Consider the following 23,380-nt stretch of genomic DNA (forward strand, 5'->3'; position numbering starts at 1 on the left):
CATAGAAGCCTCCTATGGAGCATTTGCTCCTTTGGTTGCTTTTGTGCATCGTCTCAATGTTCTGCTGTTTCAAAGCATTTTCTTCTGTTCATGACTGAACCTGTCATATCTCCCTAATCAATTTTTAATTGATCAATTCTCTCGTCCAATGTATTAGGGCAGTCTAAATGTTTGAATTTAATTGGAAGTGTGCTTCTTTTGCTTTTCCCTTTCAAATAATCACAGAAGGTGAGAACAAGAACTCAGTGAAAACCAGTTTGGGAGGAACAGTAGTCAGCAGATTAAGAGGTCTATTCTGATTCTTCATTTGCCACTCTCATTATTCTGACTGACCTTTGGTAGAGCCAGGCAGGCATGTGGCCTGTATTTCCAACTCAAATTCTTTCAACAGCCATGCAACAGACTATAAGACGGCAATTGATCGTACCACTGTACAACTTAAATGTATCTGTGAATCACAATAACTGTGTGACTATTCCACTGGCTTTTCTAAAACAGATCTCAAAGTCTCCTACATTCCTTCTATGTTTTCCTATAGAGCTGAATCTGACAAAATGTTCTTCACAATGACGACTCTTGTAGTGCTCATCTTTGCAGTAAGGACAAAAGCACAGAGGTTCTCCTCTCCCTCCCTCCAAAAGCAATGCAGAAAGGTGCTTGCATTTCACAGTATATTGCTTCGCTGCACAATTTGGTCCCATCAAGATATATACAAGAGATGATCATTCCCACTACTGTGACAGGGAAAAGCCAACAACGTAATCCTTTCAAATGGGTGTTCCTTTTACATTTCACTTTGATGTGCAAAATGTTGTATGTTATTGCTTCCCCCAGAAGTACTGTGAATCATCGTTATTGATAGCAGAAGGCGGGAAATACACTTTCAGAGCAAGTTCTGCTGGCTGGTTTGTGGCAATGTAGATCAAAAGATACTCATAAGGAAAAGAGCAGTGTGGTTTCCTCTGCTGACGTAATTTGGCTCCACGGTTTTAAGTGGACTCAATATTTTGCAAGGAGAAATAAAATTGCTATGTACTTGGCTAAAAAAAGAGCTAGACAAGAAAATAACAAGGTAGAATTGGGAAGCACAGTGCGTCAAGGTTGCTGGCTGCAAATGTTTAATCAGTCAAGATAAGCCCAGGCAGTACTTGGTTCTGATCTTTCTCTCAGTAATTCCAAAACTATTTGATAACTCTGAATGCAGTAGTAAGGCTCCTTTTTTAAATGAATGTGAGATGAGATTCAGGTCTTATTCTCAATTCTGACTTTACAGCTCAGGCCCATCACTACTAAAAGATTGAAGAAATGTGCGAGAATGGTTCATTCCTAAGAATAAAAGCCCACAATGAAAGCCAAAGCCAGCAAGTCTGTAGGATGCTTGAGACCTGCCCAGTGTACTAGGTTATCTTTGAATTCAGCAAAAATTACCTTTTTTCCAGGTGACATCCAGGACACAGAGTTTCTCAAGGTCAAAGAACTGCTAAAGCTCATCCAACTGTTCTTTTTTTTTTTTTTTTTTTTTTTTTTTAAAAAAAGGGAGAGGGAGATGTGAAGGAGCAAAGGGAAGCTGTTGCCTTTGTGACATTCTCCATTTGTTAAACTAGATTCACAGTTGTATCTGGCCCCATTTTAGATGAATTTATTCTTCCCAGGCTTCCAATTTAAACCAGTGACTGAAGGCAGCAAAATGCCAGTTTTGCTGTAACAATGACAAGAAAGCTGAATTCAGCTAGTTTTTCATTTAAAATTATCCTGTGCCTTCAAACTGGATTTACATTAAGGCTGAATCCAGTCTGAATAAAATTCTTGACCTTTCTAAGATTATCATGGCAAAAGATGGACTGGTTTTCTCTAATTCATTATGTTATACATTTTTAAAAGAATACAGTACAGATGCCGTGTTGCAGTTACTGCTCCTGTGAATGTACTTTAAACTATTCCTAATTTGATTTAATATTCACATGGACAACATATTTCTTTTGCCTGAAAAAAAACAGTTGTACCCAAGCAACTAATTTGATTTCTAAATATCTTGCAATACCAAGCAGAATTTTTTCTCCTTAGTCTCACTAACTGAATTTAGTATGTATGTAATTGTTGATATTTTCTAAATGGTGGCAACATGCCTGTAATGATGGGGTTATGACACTAGCTCAGCTGGATTTAATGTAATTCTTTACAGTCCTTGGCTTTGAAATCAGGAATGTAGTGAAAATAAAGATTAAAGCAATTGGACTTCCTTTTTTTTCCCCAGTTGGCATTATAAAGTACATTGCAAGTACTGACATAGAGCTCTGCAGAACCTGACCCCTTGAGCTCACTTTGGTAGGTACAGAGGACTTTCTGACGCAAGAAAATGGTGCACATTTGCTCCACTGTGCAGAGCAGAAAACACTATCCCCTGGAGCCCTACAGAAAGACCTGCTTTTTTGTGTATCAATAACAGAACAGAATTGATGTGTCCTCTGGTATATGAGATGCCAAGTTTTCTCACATAATAGTGAAAACAAAGAGAGAAAAATATAAAAGCAAAGGTTCCTAGTTCATAACTCAGTGTTTCAAAGCGTATCAGTTAATCCTACGTTCAGTGCTAAACCAAGAATATATATGTTATGATTATGTAGACCAAGAATAAAATGAATGTTATTTGACTTATAACATCTAACAAAACATGGTGATTTCAGTCAGAGAAGCAAAACTCATTACATAATTGCACTTGCAAAACAAATGTGCTATTATTTGACTAATGTTCACTTAGAGCAACCTTTTCTGAATAAGCAAGTGGAATATTTATGCATTCAAATGCCTGGTCTAATTGTGTTTGTGCGTGTAGTTACATATTGCAATTACTGTTCATTGACGGTATGCATGCATTTTTAAAAAAGAAACTTCATAAATTCATATCCCTAATTCAAGTGTCTGACAGATTATCCGAGGCCGGTGTGGAGAGAGAGAGACAAAATGACATCTAACTAAAGGTGGCACAGTCAGACTCACGAGGTATATACTGTTTTTTCTTCAAGAAAAGGTCAGCTGGGCAACGAATAAAGCAAGAAAGAAGTCAGTTTAAGGACTTACTGTGGCACAAGGAAGTGACATGGAAAATGAGGAGGAGAGATTGAACTTAAATGTTTGGGGTGGGTTTTAGAAGTATCTGGATTTTTCCTTGTCTAATGGCAGTTCATTAAGCTCTGAGCTTCAGGTGACCCTGAGTCACAGCACACAAACTTATATGATCAGACCTTTCATGACAAAAAAAGCCATTTTTCCTTTAAATTTTACATATTTTTTGACTTACCTATAACAGGCTTTTATGTAGGTAGTATGTAACTAATTTGTGTACCAAAAATTTACCAAGCAAACGGGCTTGGATTTGGATTTAAAAGCAGATCGTTTTAGTTACAGTTCAATGACTGTACAGGATGTAATTTGGAGTACAAAATACAAACTAAAAACTAAAATGTTCCCTAGTTAGATATAGCAAGGCAGAGAACTCTTTAAAAATGTCTTTAGTCAACATAAGTCAAACTGTTGAAAATACACTTTATTCCAATATTTTAAAAAGTAATCAAATCTGTAAACTAAAGTTGAAGGGAGAGATAACTGATTTGAAATCTGAAAGACTGCAAAGTTACCAGCAACCAGAACAGGACACGAAATTCTTAACCAAACCTAAGCCATCAATATTTGGAAAGCTCAGACTCAGGACAGGCCAAAAAAATAAATGAAAATTCTTTATGCCAAGTTGTAGTGGATGAAAATGATGCCACCAAAAATCCTCAAACTTCTTTTTTACTTTCTTTTCTCTTCTTAACATGTGCATGACTACAGTAATATATATGTGTGCAAGGAATTTATTGATACTACTGTTGTGAAGTTTTTTGAATGTTATCAGTCATTGACACAGATTTATGTGAATAAAAATCTGAGTTTGTGTTCACATGTTGTTTAAGTTTAGAAGAGGAAAATTTTTTTTGGGGGGGGGAATAATTCCTTGTCACCTATTGACTTCCTGTTTTGTGAATGAATATCTTTAATTCTGGTTTTTACATCTTAATTCACTTGTATTATGCTCTTGGAAAGACCTGATTCTTTCATTTTTTTTTTCTGAGCACAAGCATGCCAGTAGGGCTGTTTGGTTCACCATGTGAAAATTCCTTGATGTCTTTGCAGACTCAGCTTGCAGAGAGTAGTCAAAAAGATAATAAGTAGAACTAGTTAGGGGAAGTGTTGCTGTGGTTTGCATAGTACTTCACAGGACATTGGGTGAAACCAGACAGCATTATAAAATTACTGAACAGCTATCAGCAAGTAACCTCTTTGATCCCTTTTCATGAAGATGTGTGCAATCTAGATAACTACAACCACTTACATTCATTTTCCTAAAGCATCTGTTACCAAAATATTAGGGTGTTACAGTATTTACCAAAACTTATTGTGATATATGAAATCAATTTCATAAATACATCTCACTACACAGAAATCCAGATCATGTTATATAACTTTGGACTAGTTGAGCAATACAGAGAGTCTCTGTCGGAATATGGGGAACCAATTTATCAGCAATCAACAAGATGCAGATCCCAATTAAAAGAGAAAGCTCCATTGACTCCTTTTGATGTACACACATTAAGGAAATTATGGTACTGCATTTAACTGTGGCTAGTGAATTTTCTTATAACTGCAGAGTAGACAAAGCTCAACTATTTTTTTTAAGGACTAAATCCAAAATATAGATTCCCAAAAGTCTTCTCAGTGACTACTTAACCCTGCAAAGGCCTACTAGTCTGCTCTGATATCTCAGTAGTCATCTGACGAGCCAACACATAAGTCTTTTCTTTAGTGAGCAGTGTGGTGCTTAATCTCTAGCAGGATTCAGCAATGAAAATTTCCCTTCCCCATAACACCTGCAAAGACTGATCAAATGAATACTCTTAGAATGGAAAGCCAGGTGAGATTTCATACTGAACACAGAGGAATGTTGTGCATTTCCCTTCTTTTTTACTTACAACCTGGTGCTTATAGCTTCCTCTTGAAGGGTGAGAAAATGACCTTCAAATCCTCCTATTGTTTGCTTAAAGCAGGCATCTGCTTCTAGGAGCATGCGCTTGCACAGGCAGAGATAAAGTTCTTAAAATTTCTGCTATCGAAGCCTTCCTGTAGCCCTTTCCTTCTTAGGAGGTGAAACTTAAGCCCATCTCCTTGGGATTCCCTGTAAAGAGTTGAGATAACTGAGAGTGCCATCTTCTCTGGATTAATATAATTTTAGCTCTTGTATTGTGGAGATTATGGCCTGGACAATAGCAGGGCACTTAGGGTTAGGTATGGTGAGCCTCTGCTTATCTCTTTTACACAAACATAGTCACTGAGATTGTTTTAGTCCCTCAAGAGTAAAAAGCCAGTTGGAGTCTCAGAGAATATAACTTAAAAAAAAGTTAGTAGGAAATATAGGAAAACGTTTCCACTATAAATTAAAAATTGAAGGAGAGTGAACAAAATGCAAAATAACACTACTTAGGACACAGGGGCAAACGTACCCATTCATGCATAAATTTTGTGTCTTGATGACTGTGCAAATCAGGGTGTCTTCAGCATGTGATCTCATCTGAAAAGATTCAGTTGTTACAGTAGCCTAAGACCTGATTCACTTAAGTTTAAGATGGAAAAATAGGCAGCTCCTGAGTTGAAGTATTTGTATGGCTCGCTTCTACTTATCTCTGGGCTTGGAACAGCCTCAGAGAATAGCAGGACCATAGGGATGCATCCAGATAGTATGCTTATTTCCTTTGTCAACAGGAGAGAAAAGTAAACCTTTAAAAGGAATCTGTAATTAAGCATAAGATAGCAATCAGAAGTGAGTAAGATATATATATATATATGTTAGGTAACGTTGTTTAGTGGAACTGACAAAAAATATTATTGTATAAAAGCCAACTGTACTTAAATCTTGTGCTACAGATGATTCGTGGTGTCTATAAGAGTAAATTTAGCTTCTGAGCTTTGTTAGGAGTTATAACCAAATCTTGCCTGGTTGTCATGTTAACTTTCTGATTAAGATTGAAAATAGATATTTCGATGAGTCTGTTTTAGCAGACTTGTTTGTTACAAAGGCATCCTTCTTCCTCTTTCTCTATAATAGGTCTCTAGAGTTTGATGAGCGAAAGACAAAATTATTTCCATAGGGTCCATGATCAGCTGTAGTCCTACTGTCCTCATTGTTGCATCACGTAATACATCCAACAATGAATAAGGTGTAAATTCGGTCATCCAAAAAATGTCAGTACTATGTATAGTACAAGAAAATCAGTTGTCACCCAGATAGTGTATTCATGATGATCATAAAAAATGTGATTATAACTTCTTTTTCATCCACATCCATTTACACAGATATTCAAGATACTGTCTTTAATTCATACCTCTTTTACCTGTAGAGCCCATAGTGAACTTTTAAATTTTTATTTCCTGTAGTTTGTATTGCTTTAGAAATTTATGAAGAAGTTAAGCTCTATGTTCTGTTTTTGTCAAGGCACGTTGTTCAATTTTTAAGAAATTACCTTAGCTCTACATACAATTGTCCAGCTCTTGGCTGAGCAGTATGCAGAAATATCAACATCTTGCAGTTCCTAAGCATCTTCAGTTGCTCTGTATATACCCAGTCACTCTCAGAATCAAGCCTTGGCTATGAAATATAGACTGCCAAAATCTAAGTCATGGAAGTTTGGCCCTTCCATTTATCCTTGTCTAATTTAGAGTTAATAACACTTATCTATTTCACATAACTGCTAAAATGTCTAATTCATGAGCTAATCCATCCTTTTGGCTCTTTCAGAAGCCTGTGATCATCATCATCATTAGTCTACAGCTTTTTTCATATTCTACTGCAGAAGACTGAAGTCTTCTCATATGTTTTGGTCTTTTCTGATAAACTCTGGAGAGCTGTAGAGCTTGTTTGCTCAAGGGATCAGTAGGGATGATCCCTATGCAGGGATGTCTCTAAATTCACCAGAGGTCTGAGATGTCCCATAGGATAATGCGAGATAGTTTGATTTACTAAGTGAGTAACTCATAATTCTAGTGCTATTTTTATCAGGTCTGAACAACGTTGTGTTTCACCTCCCCAATATCTAACCACAGGTTTTAAAGAGAACATATAGAAAAAGCTAAATGAGTTCAAATACAGTATTTCATTTTTTTTTAACAATGAAAATTTTGTCATTGTCAACAACAACTCTGCCACAGAATACTACTCTAGCTTTTCCCATCAAAAAGGCAAAATATTCAAGAGCAAAAAGCTGTTCTGTTGATGCCTATTATACTTCTTAGCCAGCTCTAATTATTGTGTTCTAGAAATGGGCTGAACTATAACAGGAAAAAGGCCCTCCAGTCTTTCCTTGAATGTAACCTGCAATTCTGGCAAGGCTATAAATTCTGTAACCTAGCATAGGTAAGCTGTCTAGGATAGACAGCAATTGCAGTGGTGTTTTTTGTGATAAACATGTTCTACTGCAAGACACACTAAAATCTAGTGATGGAAAATAATAGGTTTCTGGTTACTAGCATCCCTGTCTGAATTCAAGGTAGAATTCTATAGATGAGAGACTTTGTGTCCCACTACCCATCACCTCATTGTCTCAAAGGAAATCTTTGAGTGAAGAAATGAAGACAGAAATAATAACAGACTTCATTGCTCTGGTCTTAAATATGTCAAGAAATAAGATTGTCAAGAGTATTGAAACAGTAGATTTTCTTTTGCTAGAACATTGTCAGGGCAAATTGTACCATTAGCAACTAATTAACAGTTGAATATTGACAGCTCAGTAAGTGCAACTACTGTGTGACCCATACCTATCATTTTGTAAGGCTGCCTTTTGCATGCAGAGTGGGCTAGAGATTAATACTACACTTTTGCAATGTTAGGAAAAAGAAGATACAAACAGGAAAATGCTCCTAGGCTTTATGAGAACTCATTTTAATTTTTTTTAAAAGACCTGAAAGAGATGCTGCTTTAAAGAGCAATGTGTATTGATGTATGCAGATGCCAATTCTGTTAAGCCACAGCTTCCTTGGTACAAAAGGGCCAAGATCTACTTGGACTGGTGCTTTGAAGTTAATTCTTTAAGGCACCATAGTTTCAGAAAAAGAGTGAGCATTATTTAGATTCTCAGCATGCTGGGTTATTATTCATTTTCTTTTGTGCGTGTGTAATTTTATAATATTAGAAAAGGCAAGGAGAATATGTCACAGTATCTCCTTTTTGCTTTTTGCATTGGAGTTGTTTTCCTCACCTGTGGATTTTATGATATATCAGGCACACAATAAGACTGGTGCTCTCAAACTTCACTTATACGTGTTGTCCTTATGCAGTGGTCATCACAAACACTGCATTTTGATCTAAAAACTGCTATGGTCTTTTCAAAGAATTTGTAGTACCAGAATAGGAAAGTTTTCCCAATTTGGGCCTAAATTCTCTCCAGAAAAGATATATGTCTTGTACCATGCAGGACACAGAATATACCCCAGCTGAAACAGCAAACAATGTTTGCTTGCATTTGTGATTGTAAGGTAGAACAGATGGTGACAACTCAGCTAAATGTGAACAGTCTATCGAAATAACCTAAATTCTTCTACAGAAAGCGATCTATGCACCATTTTAACAAATTGAAAGTAGCCTTCACTTCACTGAATGAGTTGGAATTGCCTCATGTGGTAAGATATGCTGGGCTTACAGGGTTTTGCAGAGTATAAACTGTTTCATTTTGGTGTCTGTGAATGCTCCAAAGATGGGGAAAATGTCTCACAAGTTAACAAAAAATCCATACCCATTCTATTCTCTGACTCTTTTTGCTGTGGAAAAACTTTAAAGCAGATATCTAACGAGATTAACAGCATTAGCAAAAATGTCATGTGTTCAGTTATCAGCCCAAGGACAGAGTGTTCTTATCAATAGGCTCCAGATCTGCTAAGGAAGGCAGTAGCCCAGATCAAAACAAGCTCCATCAAAAATATTGTTTTCTACTTTTCCTTAATATGTGTTTACACTCAGCATTTTAAAAACAGGTTGCCAAATGTCTTTGTGTAGGTATGGCATGCACAATGGAAATAGGCTGTTTGGTATTTGTAGGACATATGGAAGTTTCAGAGCCTTGGTATCCTACTTCAAAAGCAGGTGAAGTTCTCATTGCTCCCCACAAAGGCCTTGTCCTCTGTAAAAGGCACTTAGACTTTCCCATACAAAGCAAAAAGAAAATTTTGCACACATATCTGGTGTACATAATAAAAAACTCAGTTGCATTGAGCAGAGAGGTATTTGAGATAGCCTCTTATAATCCTAAGGAGAGGCTGTGGCTTAAATCGTACCCAGGAAAGGAGGTAAGGCTTTGAGATACAAAGAGTTACCAGGAGGTAACTTGCTGTTGATGTAGCTAAAGCAGCTGGTTTTGTGATAACCTTCAACGTGCATGCTATTTTCCTGTGATAAATTTGGCAAATGCAAGGTAGTTTATCTCTGTTTTCATGCTGTTATGCCTCTCTCTGATCAAGGGCATGAACACTTAATTTTTCTGTTATTCCACTGTGACTGTTTCTGTGTCTGTGCCGTTTTATTATCTTGGGCTTCCTTTCCTGCATGCAGTTAGGTGAGTAAACGGTACCCATCCCTCCTTGAAAATGAGATAGAAGACGGTGTTACCCCTCTCTGTGTGCCAGAATACTCATCTGATGTTTTGATATCCCTTCCTTACCTGGTCCGGAGCAGAGATTTGAACCAATGGGTCCAATACTAAAAGGGAATATCCCAACCACGGCATTACAGGTGATTTTGAGCAGAGAGTCCTTTTCAACATCTTCTATAAAGATGACTCTATTGAGTATTTGATGAAATAGTCACCAGCAACTTACTGTGATGTACAGAGCTACTGAAGTAACTTCTATTTTACCTGCAAATTGCATACAAACAAGGGAAAAATCCTAAGTATTTATTTCATTCCTCTTTAACAAAGAATTGTATATCTATTTCTTATATCTGGAACTGATAGTTTATAAGATAGAAAGGGAGATGAGGTAGAGAAAGAAAACTATTTTTATGGTTTTTTTTTTTTGGTCTTAGTCCATTTATTCTTTAGAGCATTTTCTTTTCTGGATTTCTAAGGGAGTGCTGACTATTTGTAAAAATAAGGTTTCAAACATGATGTAGAAAACTTTTCTTAAATTACTGCTCAAAAAGGGTAAGAAAGCTGTGTTGGCATATTCAGCTATTTTCTAGTCCTAGATAATTAAACCTTCATTCTGCATGGCTACCAAAGGTCTAACATTACTATTCTTTAAATAATGTATAGCATATTCTTAAAGAACTGCAAGGACGTATATAAATTTTACATGCTGCATTCATTTAATCTGTTAAGTTGCGTTTAGCATTGGTTAACAGCTGAAGTATATAGCACTTTGCATATTTTTAAAGACTATAATGAATCTAATATTCTTCCTCTTGACACTTTTGACTCTGAGTTAAATGGAAGCAGGAGAAAGCCCAGATAAGGAGTCGTTTCTTTAGTACTGTGTGTTTAGAAAAGGGTGAAATTCCTTCCAGTATTGGCATTTGTACTTGGTCTGTGCATACAATGACAGGTACCTGTTAACAACCTTTGTCTGAGACTAAACAGATATAAAAGATAACATTCATATATTTTATATCTCTCTCTATGTGTGTGTATGTTTGTGTGTGTAAACAAAATTATCTTCAGGCTCTTTCTTTTCATTGAATACTAAAATGACTCTTGCTCTACTGATAAGGTAAAATGCTGTTTTAAAAATCACATGCAGAGGTTCTGATAAGGATATCTCAAGAATAAACATACCTCTTTGGACATTGGATTTAATAGACATAAGGAAAACATCAGCTTGCTAGCCTGTAGCACATTCTAAGTCTGCATAAAGAAAAGGAAACTTACCATATTTGCAGTTTCTTGATTTAAAAAACAACAACAACAAACAAACAAAATGCAACATGAAATGTAACACATTTCCTTGTAACAAGTCCTTTCACTTTCTTCGCTTACAAGGAAAGGAAACCCTACTTACTAGTGTGATTTGTTGTAAATGCCATTTTGGCATTTGAAGAGCACTTCTATAGATATTTCAGACAGATTCCCCTGGAAACCCACCAATTTGTGTTTTTTGAAGAAATGCAAGCATAGAAACAAGAGCATCTTTTTGTTTTGGTGCAGTTAAACATGCAGCTTTGTGTGTAACAATAGGGAAAGGATGTTAACATGAATGAGAACAGAGAGGAGAAATGCAATAAAAATGGAAATTAAATAAAAACAAGATTAGATCTATTTAATAAATGCAAAGCCTGGGTTCCTTCAATCCCAGGAGCCAATGTAGGGCTAAAGAAAGGCAAGTCCTTAAATTATTCATGGATGCACATCAGCAGCAAACAATTATTGCCTTTGGTTATAAGATTTCAGTTGGCATTAAACACTTAAACCAGATGTCTTTTTCAAAAAGAATCTGTATAACTTTGACAAGACATTAGCACCTATCTGCAATTATCTCCCTATTGGATCCAAGATGTCATCCAGGAGAACATTTGTATGATAGTTGTGATCAAAATAAAATACTGAGAGTTATAGTTTTGTTTATGTGAAATAGCGGTCCCTATACACATATGCCTCCTCGTTGCTATGGTTTAATCATAATTTTATTGCAACAAGATTCAACGAGGAATCATTTCAGGAGAAAACTCCATTTGTCACTCTCTACTGTGGAGGTCTGATTCAATCTTTTCTCTTATAAACTGGATAATTGTAAAAAAGGCCAATGATTCAGACTTCTCAGAAGAACATGTAAGTATCTTTAAATTGCCACAAAGACTATTCTGTAAATACATGAAGGGAGAGTAAAACAAAAAATCTCTCAACTTATTGAGAGTGATAACAAAAGAAATTAGGTTCAGTTAGTCATTTAAACTCTCCAGTATGTTTTCCAAAGTATTCACAGGAGATTTGAATTTCTTCGTATCTTGAAGTAGATTATCTGTCTCTCTAAGCTTTTGTTTCCACCTTCTGTTTTCTTTATATCCAATTTTAGCGTGCTTTGACAGTGCTTTTCAAATAAAAATGTAAAACATTGGATTAATGAATTAGACGAGATGTTCAGCTCCTGCCTGTTGTGAGTTTAAAACTTTATTGGGAAAGCAAACTTAGAGATATCTTCATGAGGTTTATACAGAATCATGCATCCTGTTCTGTACAGCCCAGTGGGCAAAGTCTGCCATGTGATATGAGCAAGGTATTCACAAAGGCATCTCTCATTTAAGATTGCAGCGGTGACAGGAGTACGCTTTCCTGTACCTTAGATTCTCAAACTTTGCCATTTCCAAGTCAGGTCACTTACCAACAACTGAAAGGTATGGGTTAAAATATCTGAGGCGTGAGGACCCAAATATAGTTGCTGCTGCTTTCTCTTCTCCTTTTTCAGTCCTTATGAAATAATAAAGGTAGCACATTGAGCTTATAGGCTAAGTTAATGACGTGTAGGAGAGAATACACCTCTTACAGTCAAAAGGATGGCATACTTCCAGACATTTTAGGAGTTACCTTTCTCATCCAAAATCATGAGGTTATAGACAAATGCTAAAGAATGGATTTAGGAAACTGCTGAAAAATCAATCTTAGCTTGATAGATCATTTGGTATAAATGTTTTTTCTTTTAATCTTCCCCAGGACCACATGAAACACAATGTCAACCAGCTAAAGTGGATGTCTAAGCACCTTCACAGCATCTGATGGTTTGCATCATGCTGAGTGAAATGGAAAATTGCTACTGCTGAGCTAGAGGTCTACAATTCTGTCTAGAGTTTTAAGACAAGAACACAGTTTTTAGATTGAGTAATGAAAAGGGTGACAGGTCACAAATAGCTTGTACTGTCAGTTAAATGACACCCAAATAGGCTAGGTATGTCAGAGGGAGGTTATTCCTGGTTCTCATGGAACCCTTTGTGGAGGTTTTTATGGAAGTTTAATTAATACCCCTGGTAAGCACAGGACCTGGCAAAGGTCATTTGAAATATTTACTTTTGTTAGCAACTGTATTGCAAAGGATGCATGTTCAATACATTCTGCCTGAACTATTTCAGAAAAATGTCGTTTGGGCTTTGGGGATAGACTGCTGGCTCATTAAGGTTAACTAAAAGGGAAGGCCTGGTTCTCCTGGAGACTGAGGCAAAAGAATGGATATTTTCCCTCCAGTCCAAAATAACAGATTTTTAAAGCATGGGAAATTTGAACCTACTGTATTAACAAGCATAGTCCAGGAATTTGATTAGTAAGCTATTATTTAAAAAGCCAACAAATTACAACTAATTCAACACACAATATGGATCAAAAGTTATTTCAAGTAAAAAAAGAAATAATAATCTATGAACTTGAGAAGACTGATGGGCTGCAAAAGGTGGTGCCACAGTAATAAATACTTAAGGCTTTCAGTGCATTCATGTCTATGACACCTCAGTGTCTGACAGCAGCTGGGAGTGAAACATAAAGGTTAAAATTGGGCTCCCCGAGAAAAAATTGTAGTTAATGGATCTGGAATCCCACTTCTCAGAGAATGAAAGACTATTGGATTAGCACATTCAAATGAGGGTATGCAATAGTATTATACCTGCCCCAGGAAGTCTACACACCCAGCTAACCAGGTAATCAAACACAGCTTATAGCCCGTATTCTTTCTGCCTCAAGCTGTTATCCGTTGCCTTGGAGAGAATCAGCACAAAGATTGTTTCCTCCTGTAAGGACTTCGCAAGTACATCCTCTCTGCAGCTTGTTTCTACCTCTGTGCTGTGGCACAACAAAGGTGAAAGCACTATTTGGTCCTTCATTTTTCTTATGGAGCATATCCTTTCGAACAATAACTGAGCATCCAAGAAAGCAACACTTTGCATTTGTAATATAAATCTGGAGAGGGAAAGAAAAGCAACAAATTAAATCCTCCTCTTCTCTAGCAAAGAATACTGCTTTTGTCTTAGTGAACATCCTTTATCATTCAGATACGCTGCAGCAGCACTCGGCTATGCCAAACATCTATTCAAAGGGAATTCCTTTTGATTTTCCTTTTATTCCATACCTCATAAAATGTTCCAAGACAGCAGTCATTATCTAAATGATTATTCAGCTGGATAGTCCAGCCATTATCTTAATTGTTCATCCAACCTTGCTCCAATCCTTCAACGAGCACTGCTTATTTCAAAACTCCATTTTCAGCTCCTGGGTGGAAATAAAAAGATTTAACCTTGGGGTAGAAAGAATGAAGGAAAAATCTTATATGAAGTATTTTAATGGATATTGAAAAGAGTGGAGAGAATAGGGAGGAGCAAACGATGTGGATATTAGTAACCATCTTCAATCAATTTTAACACTGAATGAACAGATACTGGAGGCTGCTGACACATCTGCATATTATCAAGTTCAGAAACAATCATCTGAGATCTTCTTTAAGTGTTGTAGGAAAGGATATTTCTATTCTATATGTGTACTCTATATATTTGATTGTGGGTATTGCTGATGGTTTTAAATGCATCTTTTAGGAAAGGATCATCTATTAAAAAGGCTGTAGCACTCCTGGCAACATTTTAGCTGTGAGTTAGCTGCATAGATTAATGAAAAATCCCTCTGCAAGCACATCTGCACCAATTCATAGAAAATCAGATTTGGAACAAATGAAAATCTAGGCAAAGACTGGACAATCTGCAGAAAGCTGGGACCGTTAGGATTAGCTGATTAAAAATATTGCTACTGTAACTGTTTCTCATGAGGAAGTTAGGCATATTGTTGCTCATCACGCACAATGTGCCAAAGGTACTGCATTCTTTAAATGTTGCCCTACATGCTGTTCCAGTTTTTAGACTGCCTTTGGGAAGGAGCACAGGGGAGGTGATAGCAGCTTGAAGATCTCCTGAGAGTGTAATGTGGTGGGTACAGGATGGAGCTGTAGCCCCAGGACACTTCGTTCTCACTGGTGAAGTGGACCCAGAAGCAGGGGTGTCTGGAGCAGCCTCACACCAACTGAATGACCCCTTAGGAAGCCGAGAGAGATCAGGGAATCTCTGAGGCTGTTTTCTCTCACATCAGGTGATGGTTTACTCTTGAATGAGGAATACTTGCAGGGAGAATGAAATCAACTCTGCGTCCTAATCAAGTCACAGGCTGGGTGCTGAGCTAAGCATGAGGTCTATGACGAAACCACCCTATTAACAAGTGGGACCATTGCCAAGCCACCTTAGTTATAATGCTCAGGCAATTTTGGCACTGAAATCTGTGCAAACAGTTTGCAAAATTGCTGTGTAGCACAGAACATTATTTTGCTTACGTGATTCTATTTCTCTTCCTGGTTTCTTTCAAGGATTTAACTGGCTGAAAGATTGAGGTGTGATAAGCAAAATAACAGCGGTGACAGTGCAAATGAATCCTACGGGTCCCAGTAACAGGCTTAGGGACGCCATACACATTGCCCCAGAGGTGTACTCTTACTTTCTCAGAAATTTGTCCGGAAAAAAAAATAAATAAATAAAAAGAGAGAGAGAAAAAAGATTAACTTAGTGATGTAACTAATCCTTCAGATTGCTTGGCAGCTCCCCGGAGACAGTAGTTTTAACTGAGGATTGGAAAGAAATGCCATTCCCTGTACCAAGATCAGCTGCTCCATTGAACTGCACCTATGCAACAAGCCCATCAGGTTTGGGCTGCAAAATGTGCTCGATGCACATTTGTTACTAAGTAGCATTGCTGTGTATGGGTGCAAGTCCAGTGCTTGGAGACTTGTCATGCACGTGCTTAGCAGTGGTGATGCACATGTGCAGGGCTTGGACACACTGCAATTTGTGCCTGTGTTTCCATCCAAGGTCTGACAAACGAAGAAAGGACGGTGCAGATAACTGGTTATGCACTCCAGCACCACAGGAAAGCATCAATCTGGAGACAATTTACTCTTCAGTAAAGGAAGATTGCCTCTGAAACTGTGCAGTCTCATTTCTTCACCCCTTTTCCCAACTCACACTTGAGTTTCTGAACAACTCTATAGAAAATGATGACTTGAAAGAGGGTGGCATCTATGCATAACATTTTGTCATTTTCTCTAATTTTCTGTATGTACTTTTCTAATCACTGCCAATGCTGTCTTCAAGTCTCAATTGCTCTATTTTTTATCTAAGCCTACACAAACTATTTCTATGGTAGGCTTCTGTTCATTTTCCCATTATTTCTCAGCTAAAACTTTCCAATTATTTTGTCTTTAGTTAAAAGAGTTTGCTGCTTCAAATTCACCCTGGGCAGCTTCATTATTTTCCTTTCCAGCTATCTGTCCTGTGTCAATTACAGGTCCATTTCTGCTATGTTACCAAAGCAATGATACTCCAGTTTTCTAATATAGTGATAATGACATTTGGCTCATATTTTTTTCATAATTGTGCATGGATTTCAATCTAATATCTGAAATTCATTTGTATTTTAAATGTGGTGAAGTAGAAATGTAGTTATCTTTTAAATGAGTGGGGGACGTGAATACAGGCGCCATTGCCTCCCTGTTAACTTTGCTTTCTGGAAGAGCTACTGTAAAAACTGCTCAGTACAACTGCCTGATTTTTATTGATAAATGTGCCTAGTTGGTGGCATTCCTAAGGCACTTGACACCACTGAACCAAACAGTTGACCTTGAAGTAAGAGTACCACATCTCATTACAGGGAGAATACTGAGAATAAACACCTATCTCATAGGTGCCTATTTCTTACATTATTTTTCAATCCTTTACATTTACAATGCATAAGTAATCATTAGAAGCACATCTGAACCAAAATAACAAATTCATATATTTTGGAGATACTTAGGTCTGGACCTGAAAACAATATTTGCTTGTAGTAATTACCTCACTGATGAGTTAAACCTGAAGTTCAGCCCTCATTTACTTGAAACATAGAATTTTATTTATTTATTTTACTCTGGAGCCCAAAGTAAGGTCACTGTTGTGATTCCCCTTGTCATTTTCATCGTGAGATGCTGGATGCAGTGGGATGAACTATGCTGACTCATATTCCTAGTCTGTGTGATGCATTGTAATCAAATTCACATTTTTCTGTAAGAGACATTTATGGTGGCTAACAGGGTAGAACAAAGCAGTGTCTTTGGGAAAGGGGGACTTGGAGGGAGACCCAGACTGTGTTCCGCAAGTGCAGAAGCTTTCCCATGAAAAACAAGACAGAGGCATCCAGGTCGTGGAAGATGCAGTTCTTGTGGATAGATGTGACTTCCAGCTGCAGGGTTTGTAAGCTACAGGATGGGGAGCGGGGCCAGGGAGTTGGAAGTCTGTATGAACTGAGCATTTAAAACATTACATTTTGTTATTATTATTATTTAGAAATTCAGAGATTACATAAAAATGCTGCCAAAACCTAATGTAAAGGCTGAACATTTTTTTCCTGTAAGTTCTAGCTGTTTATTTAGCTTTCAGAAGGATAGATGAGCTGTACTGTAACTCCTGTGCTGTCGGTACTATATTAAGATAGCACAAAGTTGTTGCAGGTGGCTGCTCTGTTTGCAGTTTGCTTCAGAGATCCTGTCTGGAACAAACAGTGTTCAAAAGGGAGCTTATCCCAAGGCGAAAGGAAAAACAAATTAAGGGAAAAGAGCTGCATCTCAGACCTTGTGACCCTGTTGTGCTGATAAATGCCTAAAGCAGGAGAAGTACGGCCTTCACTTTTACTTGATTTCTCAAGCGGGTCTGACAATGCCAATTCCTCTCTGTCAGAAATTTCAAAACTTGCTTTGAGAGCATAATAACTTTATCTACAGCCCATGAAACCACAAAGGGGGCTTTGTTTCAAGCTGTTAGAGGTTTGGATTTGTACTGAAATACAAACAGGCATATGTCCTTTGTTGGTGCACGCTGTTAGTACCGTACTGTGTGTTCTGCTGCTACTTAGTATGTGACAATTTTCAGATAATTGGAAAACACCAGCCAATCTGCAAATTAAATTTCAATGAAGTATGAATTATAACAGGTCCTGCCTGCCTCACACCTCTTTGCTTCCTCTACAACATCTCTCTGTGAAATGATACATTCCAGCAGTATGTATTACTACTCAGGGCGAAACTTCAGTACTGCCAAACTGAGCTGCTTAGGAGACAAGGGCTTTTACTTTTACTTGTACTTTTTTTTTTTTTTTTTTTTTTAATCCTCACCGTGTTGTATTAGTCATTGAATGCATCTGGCAGAGTCTGTTTAGCCTAATGAAATAAATACTTTACTAGCATGCATTGGTTTTGCGCTTCATACAAGCTGCTGCTATTAATTCACATCAGGAAACAATTTTGCTTCACAAATATAAGATAAGAGAAAGTCATTGCTCAAAGTCATTGTATCCTATGTTGTGATGCAATAACCAACAAAACAGTCAATTAAGAACTATCTAATAGTGAGCTCTCTGGAAAATAAGGAATTGTTTTTAAGTATTATTATCCTTTTGATATGAGTGACTAATGGGAGAATGCTTTATTTTGATTAAACATAGCAAGTGGTGATAGTGCTAGACATCTTTGATGAATTATATTCAGTCACAAGGATGGGCAGTTTCAAATGTGAGAGGGATCCAACAACAGCTGTCTGCTCATGGCTGCAAACCCCTTCTCCAGCCAGACCACCAACCCTAGGGGTGGTTGTTGATTCTCTTGGAGGTATTTATAGATACACACACTTACATCTCCGTGCTCACAATCTTCTGAATGTGTTGAAGCTTTGCCTACCGACAGTCTTTCTGCTGATGATTTACTGACTCCCTCCTCTCTCTCTTTTTCGCTGCAAATCAGTTTCAAGAAGGCTTAGCTCAGAATTTACCAAAGTTGCTGTTATTATTTTAAATGGTCAGCAGGAGATAACTAGCCCATACTGACAGAATCTCTCTCTGAGAAACTTGGAATAATTTAGGAATAATTTAGAGTTTAAGACTACGTCCTTACTTGTATCTGGGGGCATTTGCATTTGAATAATGCCAATTAAAAGTGCCCTTAGAAACTGCTGAAATAAGAGTAATTTCTGAGGCCTGCCTTGCTTTCTAATTACAACTTGCTCAGAAGTTATACTCCCATGGCACTCAGCATTAACAGAAGTTAGAAATGGCACACACTTCTGAGATGACTTTCACTAAGTATTTCCTCCATCTTGCACTGAATTTCTTGTGTTTCCATAAGTCTATGTTTGACTGTTCAGTCAATGGGCTGCCAACATTTCCTCTGGGAATTAATCCTATATATTGATACATTTTTTGTCAGAAAGGTTTTCTGCTATGAAACCAACCGCGTCACTATTTTTAACATCAGTCAGTAGTTTGTAAAATTCACTCTCTGATGTTTGAATCTTTAGCTGCTGATGTCACATTTATTCAATTTTATCCTTTAATAACTCCTGGCTCCCAACAAAGTATTCAAAGGGTAGCAAAAACTACTCTAAACACTGAAGCTTGAGTAGTGGCTTTATTGATGCAGAGGTAGCATGGAAGGATAACTAGCTGTTTTTCTAGTTGGAGATGCCGTGGCGTGCCTGAATTTTCCACTTATTAAAATAGTGCTGGTAGATCTGAAAGACATTTCATGTGCATAAGAAACTTCTGAAGTCTTATCAAGGCAGGAAAGGAGATGGGTGTTGTCATCACCGATTCTCATTCTCTGGGAACTATTACCAGGTGGCAGAGTCCAGGGCAGCCTTTGGTGTGCTCTGTGACCACACCGAGGCCGTAGCCCCGTAGGGAAAGGAACCAGCTAGGGATGCAGGAAAAGCATCAGCTCTCCTTCGCTTCTTTCTGAGGAGGCAGCTGGTAATTGCTCACTAGGAGAAAAATCTGGTTTGAATATTCCCACTTCAGTTCATCAATACTTTTAAATAAGAAAGTTATGCTCCACTTCTTCAAGAAATGTTCTTCCATTCACATGGCTAAGTTACTTGTAGGAAACTTAGAGCAATACTACAAAGACCCACTGAATTTGCTTATTGGTGTCTTTTCCGCCGTTCTTTATTTCCAGGCTTCTTCCTTCACCCTTGCAACTTCCATGGGACTTTTTTCCAAGGAACTCATTTTAGCCCCAGATCTTACAAGCTGAGATATTTATACAACCTAAGCCCAGAGTCTCTGAGGAGCAACTAGGATTACCAAACCATTAAATTTCAGTAAGATGAGACTTCTCAGATTCTATGGATTTTACAGCATTTTTGCAGACTGACAGGCACTGTCAACTGGGAGCTCAGCATGGTTTCTCGTTCCCTGCTACCAGGTAGATGTTCACCTGCAGCTCCATCCGTTCACAAGTACATGGTTCTCCTGGACGTTTTATTGATGTCAGAGAAAAACAGAACATTTCTATTTTAAGGATAAATAATACTATTGCTGGAGGATAAAAATGCCATCAAATTTATTAACTCTAGTGGTAATGTCTATTTAAAATGGTATTGAAAAGCAGTCTGCTATGTAACTAAACTATTAAATAAAGGCCCAAACAACATTTCTTTGTTCAACCAAACTGACACCATTGGTAATACCTCGCTTGCCCACAGTTTAGCTGAGGACCAGGTATCGCTTTCCTGGACATTGCTTTCTGAATAAGTGTATGGCAAACTCATAAAGCTCATTACCACCATCTGATGCTCTGCTCTGACCACTGGTTTTGTTGGAGTCACAGCAGATTATTTTTTTTTCCAACAAGATGAGCAGGCCTATTAAACACGGAATAGAGACTGAACCCAAAACTTGAAGCTGATGGTGTTTTCTGAAATGGCCACATACCAGCTGCAGTGCTGTCGGTATGTGTTCTGCTGTTGGTTTGAAGGGAGCAGGATGTGACCTGTGGTACCTTTCATGGCAGGGCATTGCAAGCATGCTACCATTTAGGGATCTACTCATCCTCTAATATGCACCCTGAAAATGCTGCAACACTGTTTATTGTCTTTATTAAGGTTGTGCCCAGTTTATGCTAATTTTGATAGAGGAAAGACCACGCTCTGTATCACTTATGCACATTTATGCGTAAGGCAGTATTTTTGGCATGCATCAGGGCCCTAGATGCCCCAAGAGGCTCCGATTGCCCCGAGCAGCCTTGGCTGGGGGTGGCACCCGGGCACCCTCTGCCCCTGGCTGGGCCCTGCATTTGTACCCCAGCATTTACCCTTCCACCTGAGCCGTGCTGTGCCTGTACTCGGCTGGCTGCACGTCCCTGTCCCTGCCTCGGCTCCCGGCTGGACCTCAGCCCTGCTCCCCACCGCAGCTGGGTCTGGGGGCCTCAGGGCCCTGGCCAGCCCTGGTCGCTGTCCCAGCTCTGGACTTCTTGCCCGGTGGGTGCCCGCTGCTACCCCAGCCCCCCTGCCCCACAGGACACCTCCACACACACACCCAGGACCCCTGAGGGTTTGCTGGATGCTGATGGGCTTGTTCTGTCTTTTCTCAACACATTCACACAGAATGGAAGAATCTGTATTTTGGTACCTGAATAGAAACTGGGTCGTCTTGGGCTTCTGCGTTTTTTGTTCCCTGTGCTATGAATAATTCTTAATCAGGACATGGCTCGCAGAAAAACAAGGAGGGAGAAGCTGGAAACAGAGCTCTTTTGGCTTCAGCTAGTGCTGTTAAATGCCTGGGTGTTTGGAAATGAACATTTGGACTGTGCATTGTCTCATTGTTCTTCCTTGTAGCCAGTCCCTCTCCTCCCCTCTTGGAATAATTTACATTTTTTTTATTTTTTTTTCCATCCAGTTTTCTTTTCTTTTCTTTTTTTTTTTTTTTTTTTTAATGAGAGTTGGTGCAGTATATCTCAAAATACTTGAAGCAATGCTGAATCCCACTTAAAAGAACTCACAGGGGTCTCCCTCAGGGGGCCCAGCTGCTTGTGAAAGGCACAGAGCCTCCAAGCAGATGTTGCTGCTCCTCCAGCAATATGCATTAATATCAGGAAATGTATTCCCTTCTGGCTTCCTCCTTAAGGCAACTGTTAGTGAGTAAGGTGCCTTTGCCCGGTGTGCTGGTCAATTTGCTAATCTGAGCTGATTAGATGACAAACGTGTGCAGTATTGCATACAGGAGTAATATAACCCAGCTGGGTATGATGCACTTTTCATCCAAGCAGGGCTTAGCCTGAAACCTTATTTGTCTTGTATTTTAATGCGGTGTCACCAAGATAATTACAGAGCAGATAGTTTCCTGCTTGGCTTGAGATGAGCGAACATTAACAGTTTTTATTAACCAAGCCCAAGAGGTGAATGCTGACAGAAGGGAAGCTGAATGGACTCAGTCAACACGCAAGGAGAAGACGGGTGCGGCGGTGAGAGACCTGCAGCCTGTTGCTGAAGGACTGGATGAAATCAGCATCGTTCAGGGGCTGATACTCTGCAAGAGCTTCATAGACTCTGTACAATGTAAGCAGGTTGTGCAGATGGAAGTTGTTTTATATGTACCTCATAATAATTTTCTTAGTAAAACAAGCAGCCTCTTGTTGTTCCTTCATGAAATAAAAAAGGGCCGGTGCCTGTTTTCCATTTTTGACCTTAACTCTTAGTTTATCTGTACTTTCTTTGGAGGGAATTAGCAGGGAAGATAGATTGATGCAAGTCTCCCTTCTTTCTCATTACATGCTACACTCAAAAGATCTTGCCTGAAAGCTTCATTCAGCTAGAGTGCGAAAGCTGAAGCTGGAAAACACAATCTTAAAGTGGTTTCATCCCAGCCCAACACCTTTAAAATGAAACCAGAGCACAGAAGATCTGAAATGACTCCGTGGGCATTGCAGGAAAACGTTGGAGGCCTCTGCACTGCTGAGGAGGCCCCAGGTGACCACAGCAGGTGGAGCAATCAGACTATAAACACCACAGAGGAGATAGTGGAGAAATCCAAGTAACCCAAACACTAGGGGGGCATATGAAAGTTTCGATATGGGTCATCTGAGGTCACCAATTGGCCTGTGGGGTCATCCCAGGTCACCACTCCTCAATTTTGGGGGTTTCTGGGGTCATCTGAGGTCACCAATTGGCCTGTGGGGTCATCCCAGGTCACCACTCCTCAATTTTGGGGGTTTCTGGGGTCATCTGAGGTCACCAATTAGCCTCTGGGGTCATCCCAGGTCACCGCTCCTCAATTTTTTGGGTTCTGGGGTCATCTGAGGTCACCAATTAGCCTCCGGGGTCATCCCAGGTCAACACTCCTCGATTTTGGGGGTTTCTGGGGTCATCTGAGGTCACCAATTAGCCTGTGGGGTCATCCGAGGTCACTGCTGCCAAGTTTTTTGGGTTCTGGGGTCATCTGAGGTCACCAATTAGCCTGTGGGGTCATCTGAGGTCACCGCTCCTCAATTTTTTGGG

The 23,380-nt window shown here is 38.8% G+C and overlaps 1 protein-coding gene across 1 annotated transcript in view; it reads left to right on the forward strand.

Moving 5' to 3' along the window:
- LOC308195541 (uncharacterized protein) overlaps positions 1 to 20,366 on the forward strand; it is a 176,412-nt gene extending 156,046 nt beyond the window's left edge. Inside the window, exon 4 of the mRNA XM_080593155.1 lies at positions 20,062 to 20,366. Coding sequence (XP_080449281.1) covers positions 20,062 to 20,139 — 78 coding nt within the window. The 3' untranslated portion in view covers positions 20,140 to 20,366. The remainder of the gene's footprint in view (positions 1 to 20,061) is intronic.
- The last annotated feature ends 3,014 nt before the right edge of the window (positions 20,367 to 23,380 follow it).

Source organism: Anser brachyrhynchus (assembly GCF_964034855.1).
Source record: "Anser brachyrhynchus genome assembly, chromosome: 5".
Classification (NCBI taxonomy): Eukaryota; Metazoa; Chordata; class Aves; order Anseriformes; family Anatidae; genus Anser; species Anser brachyrhynchus.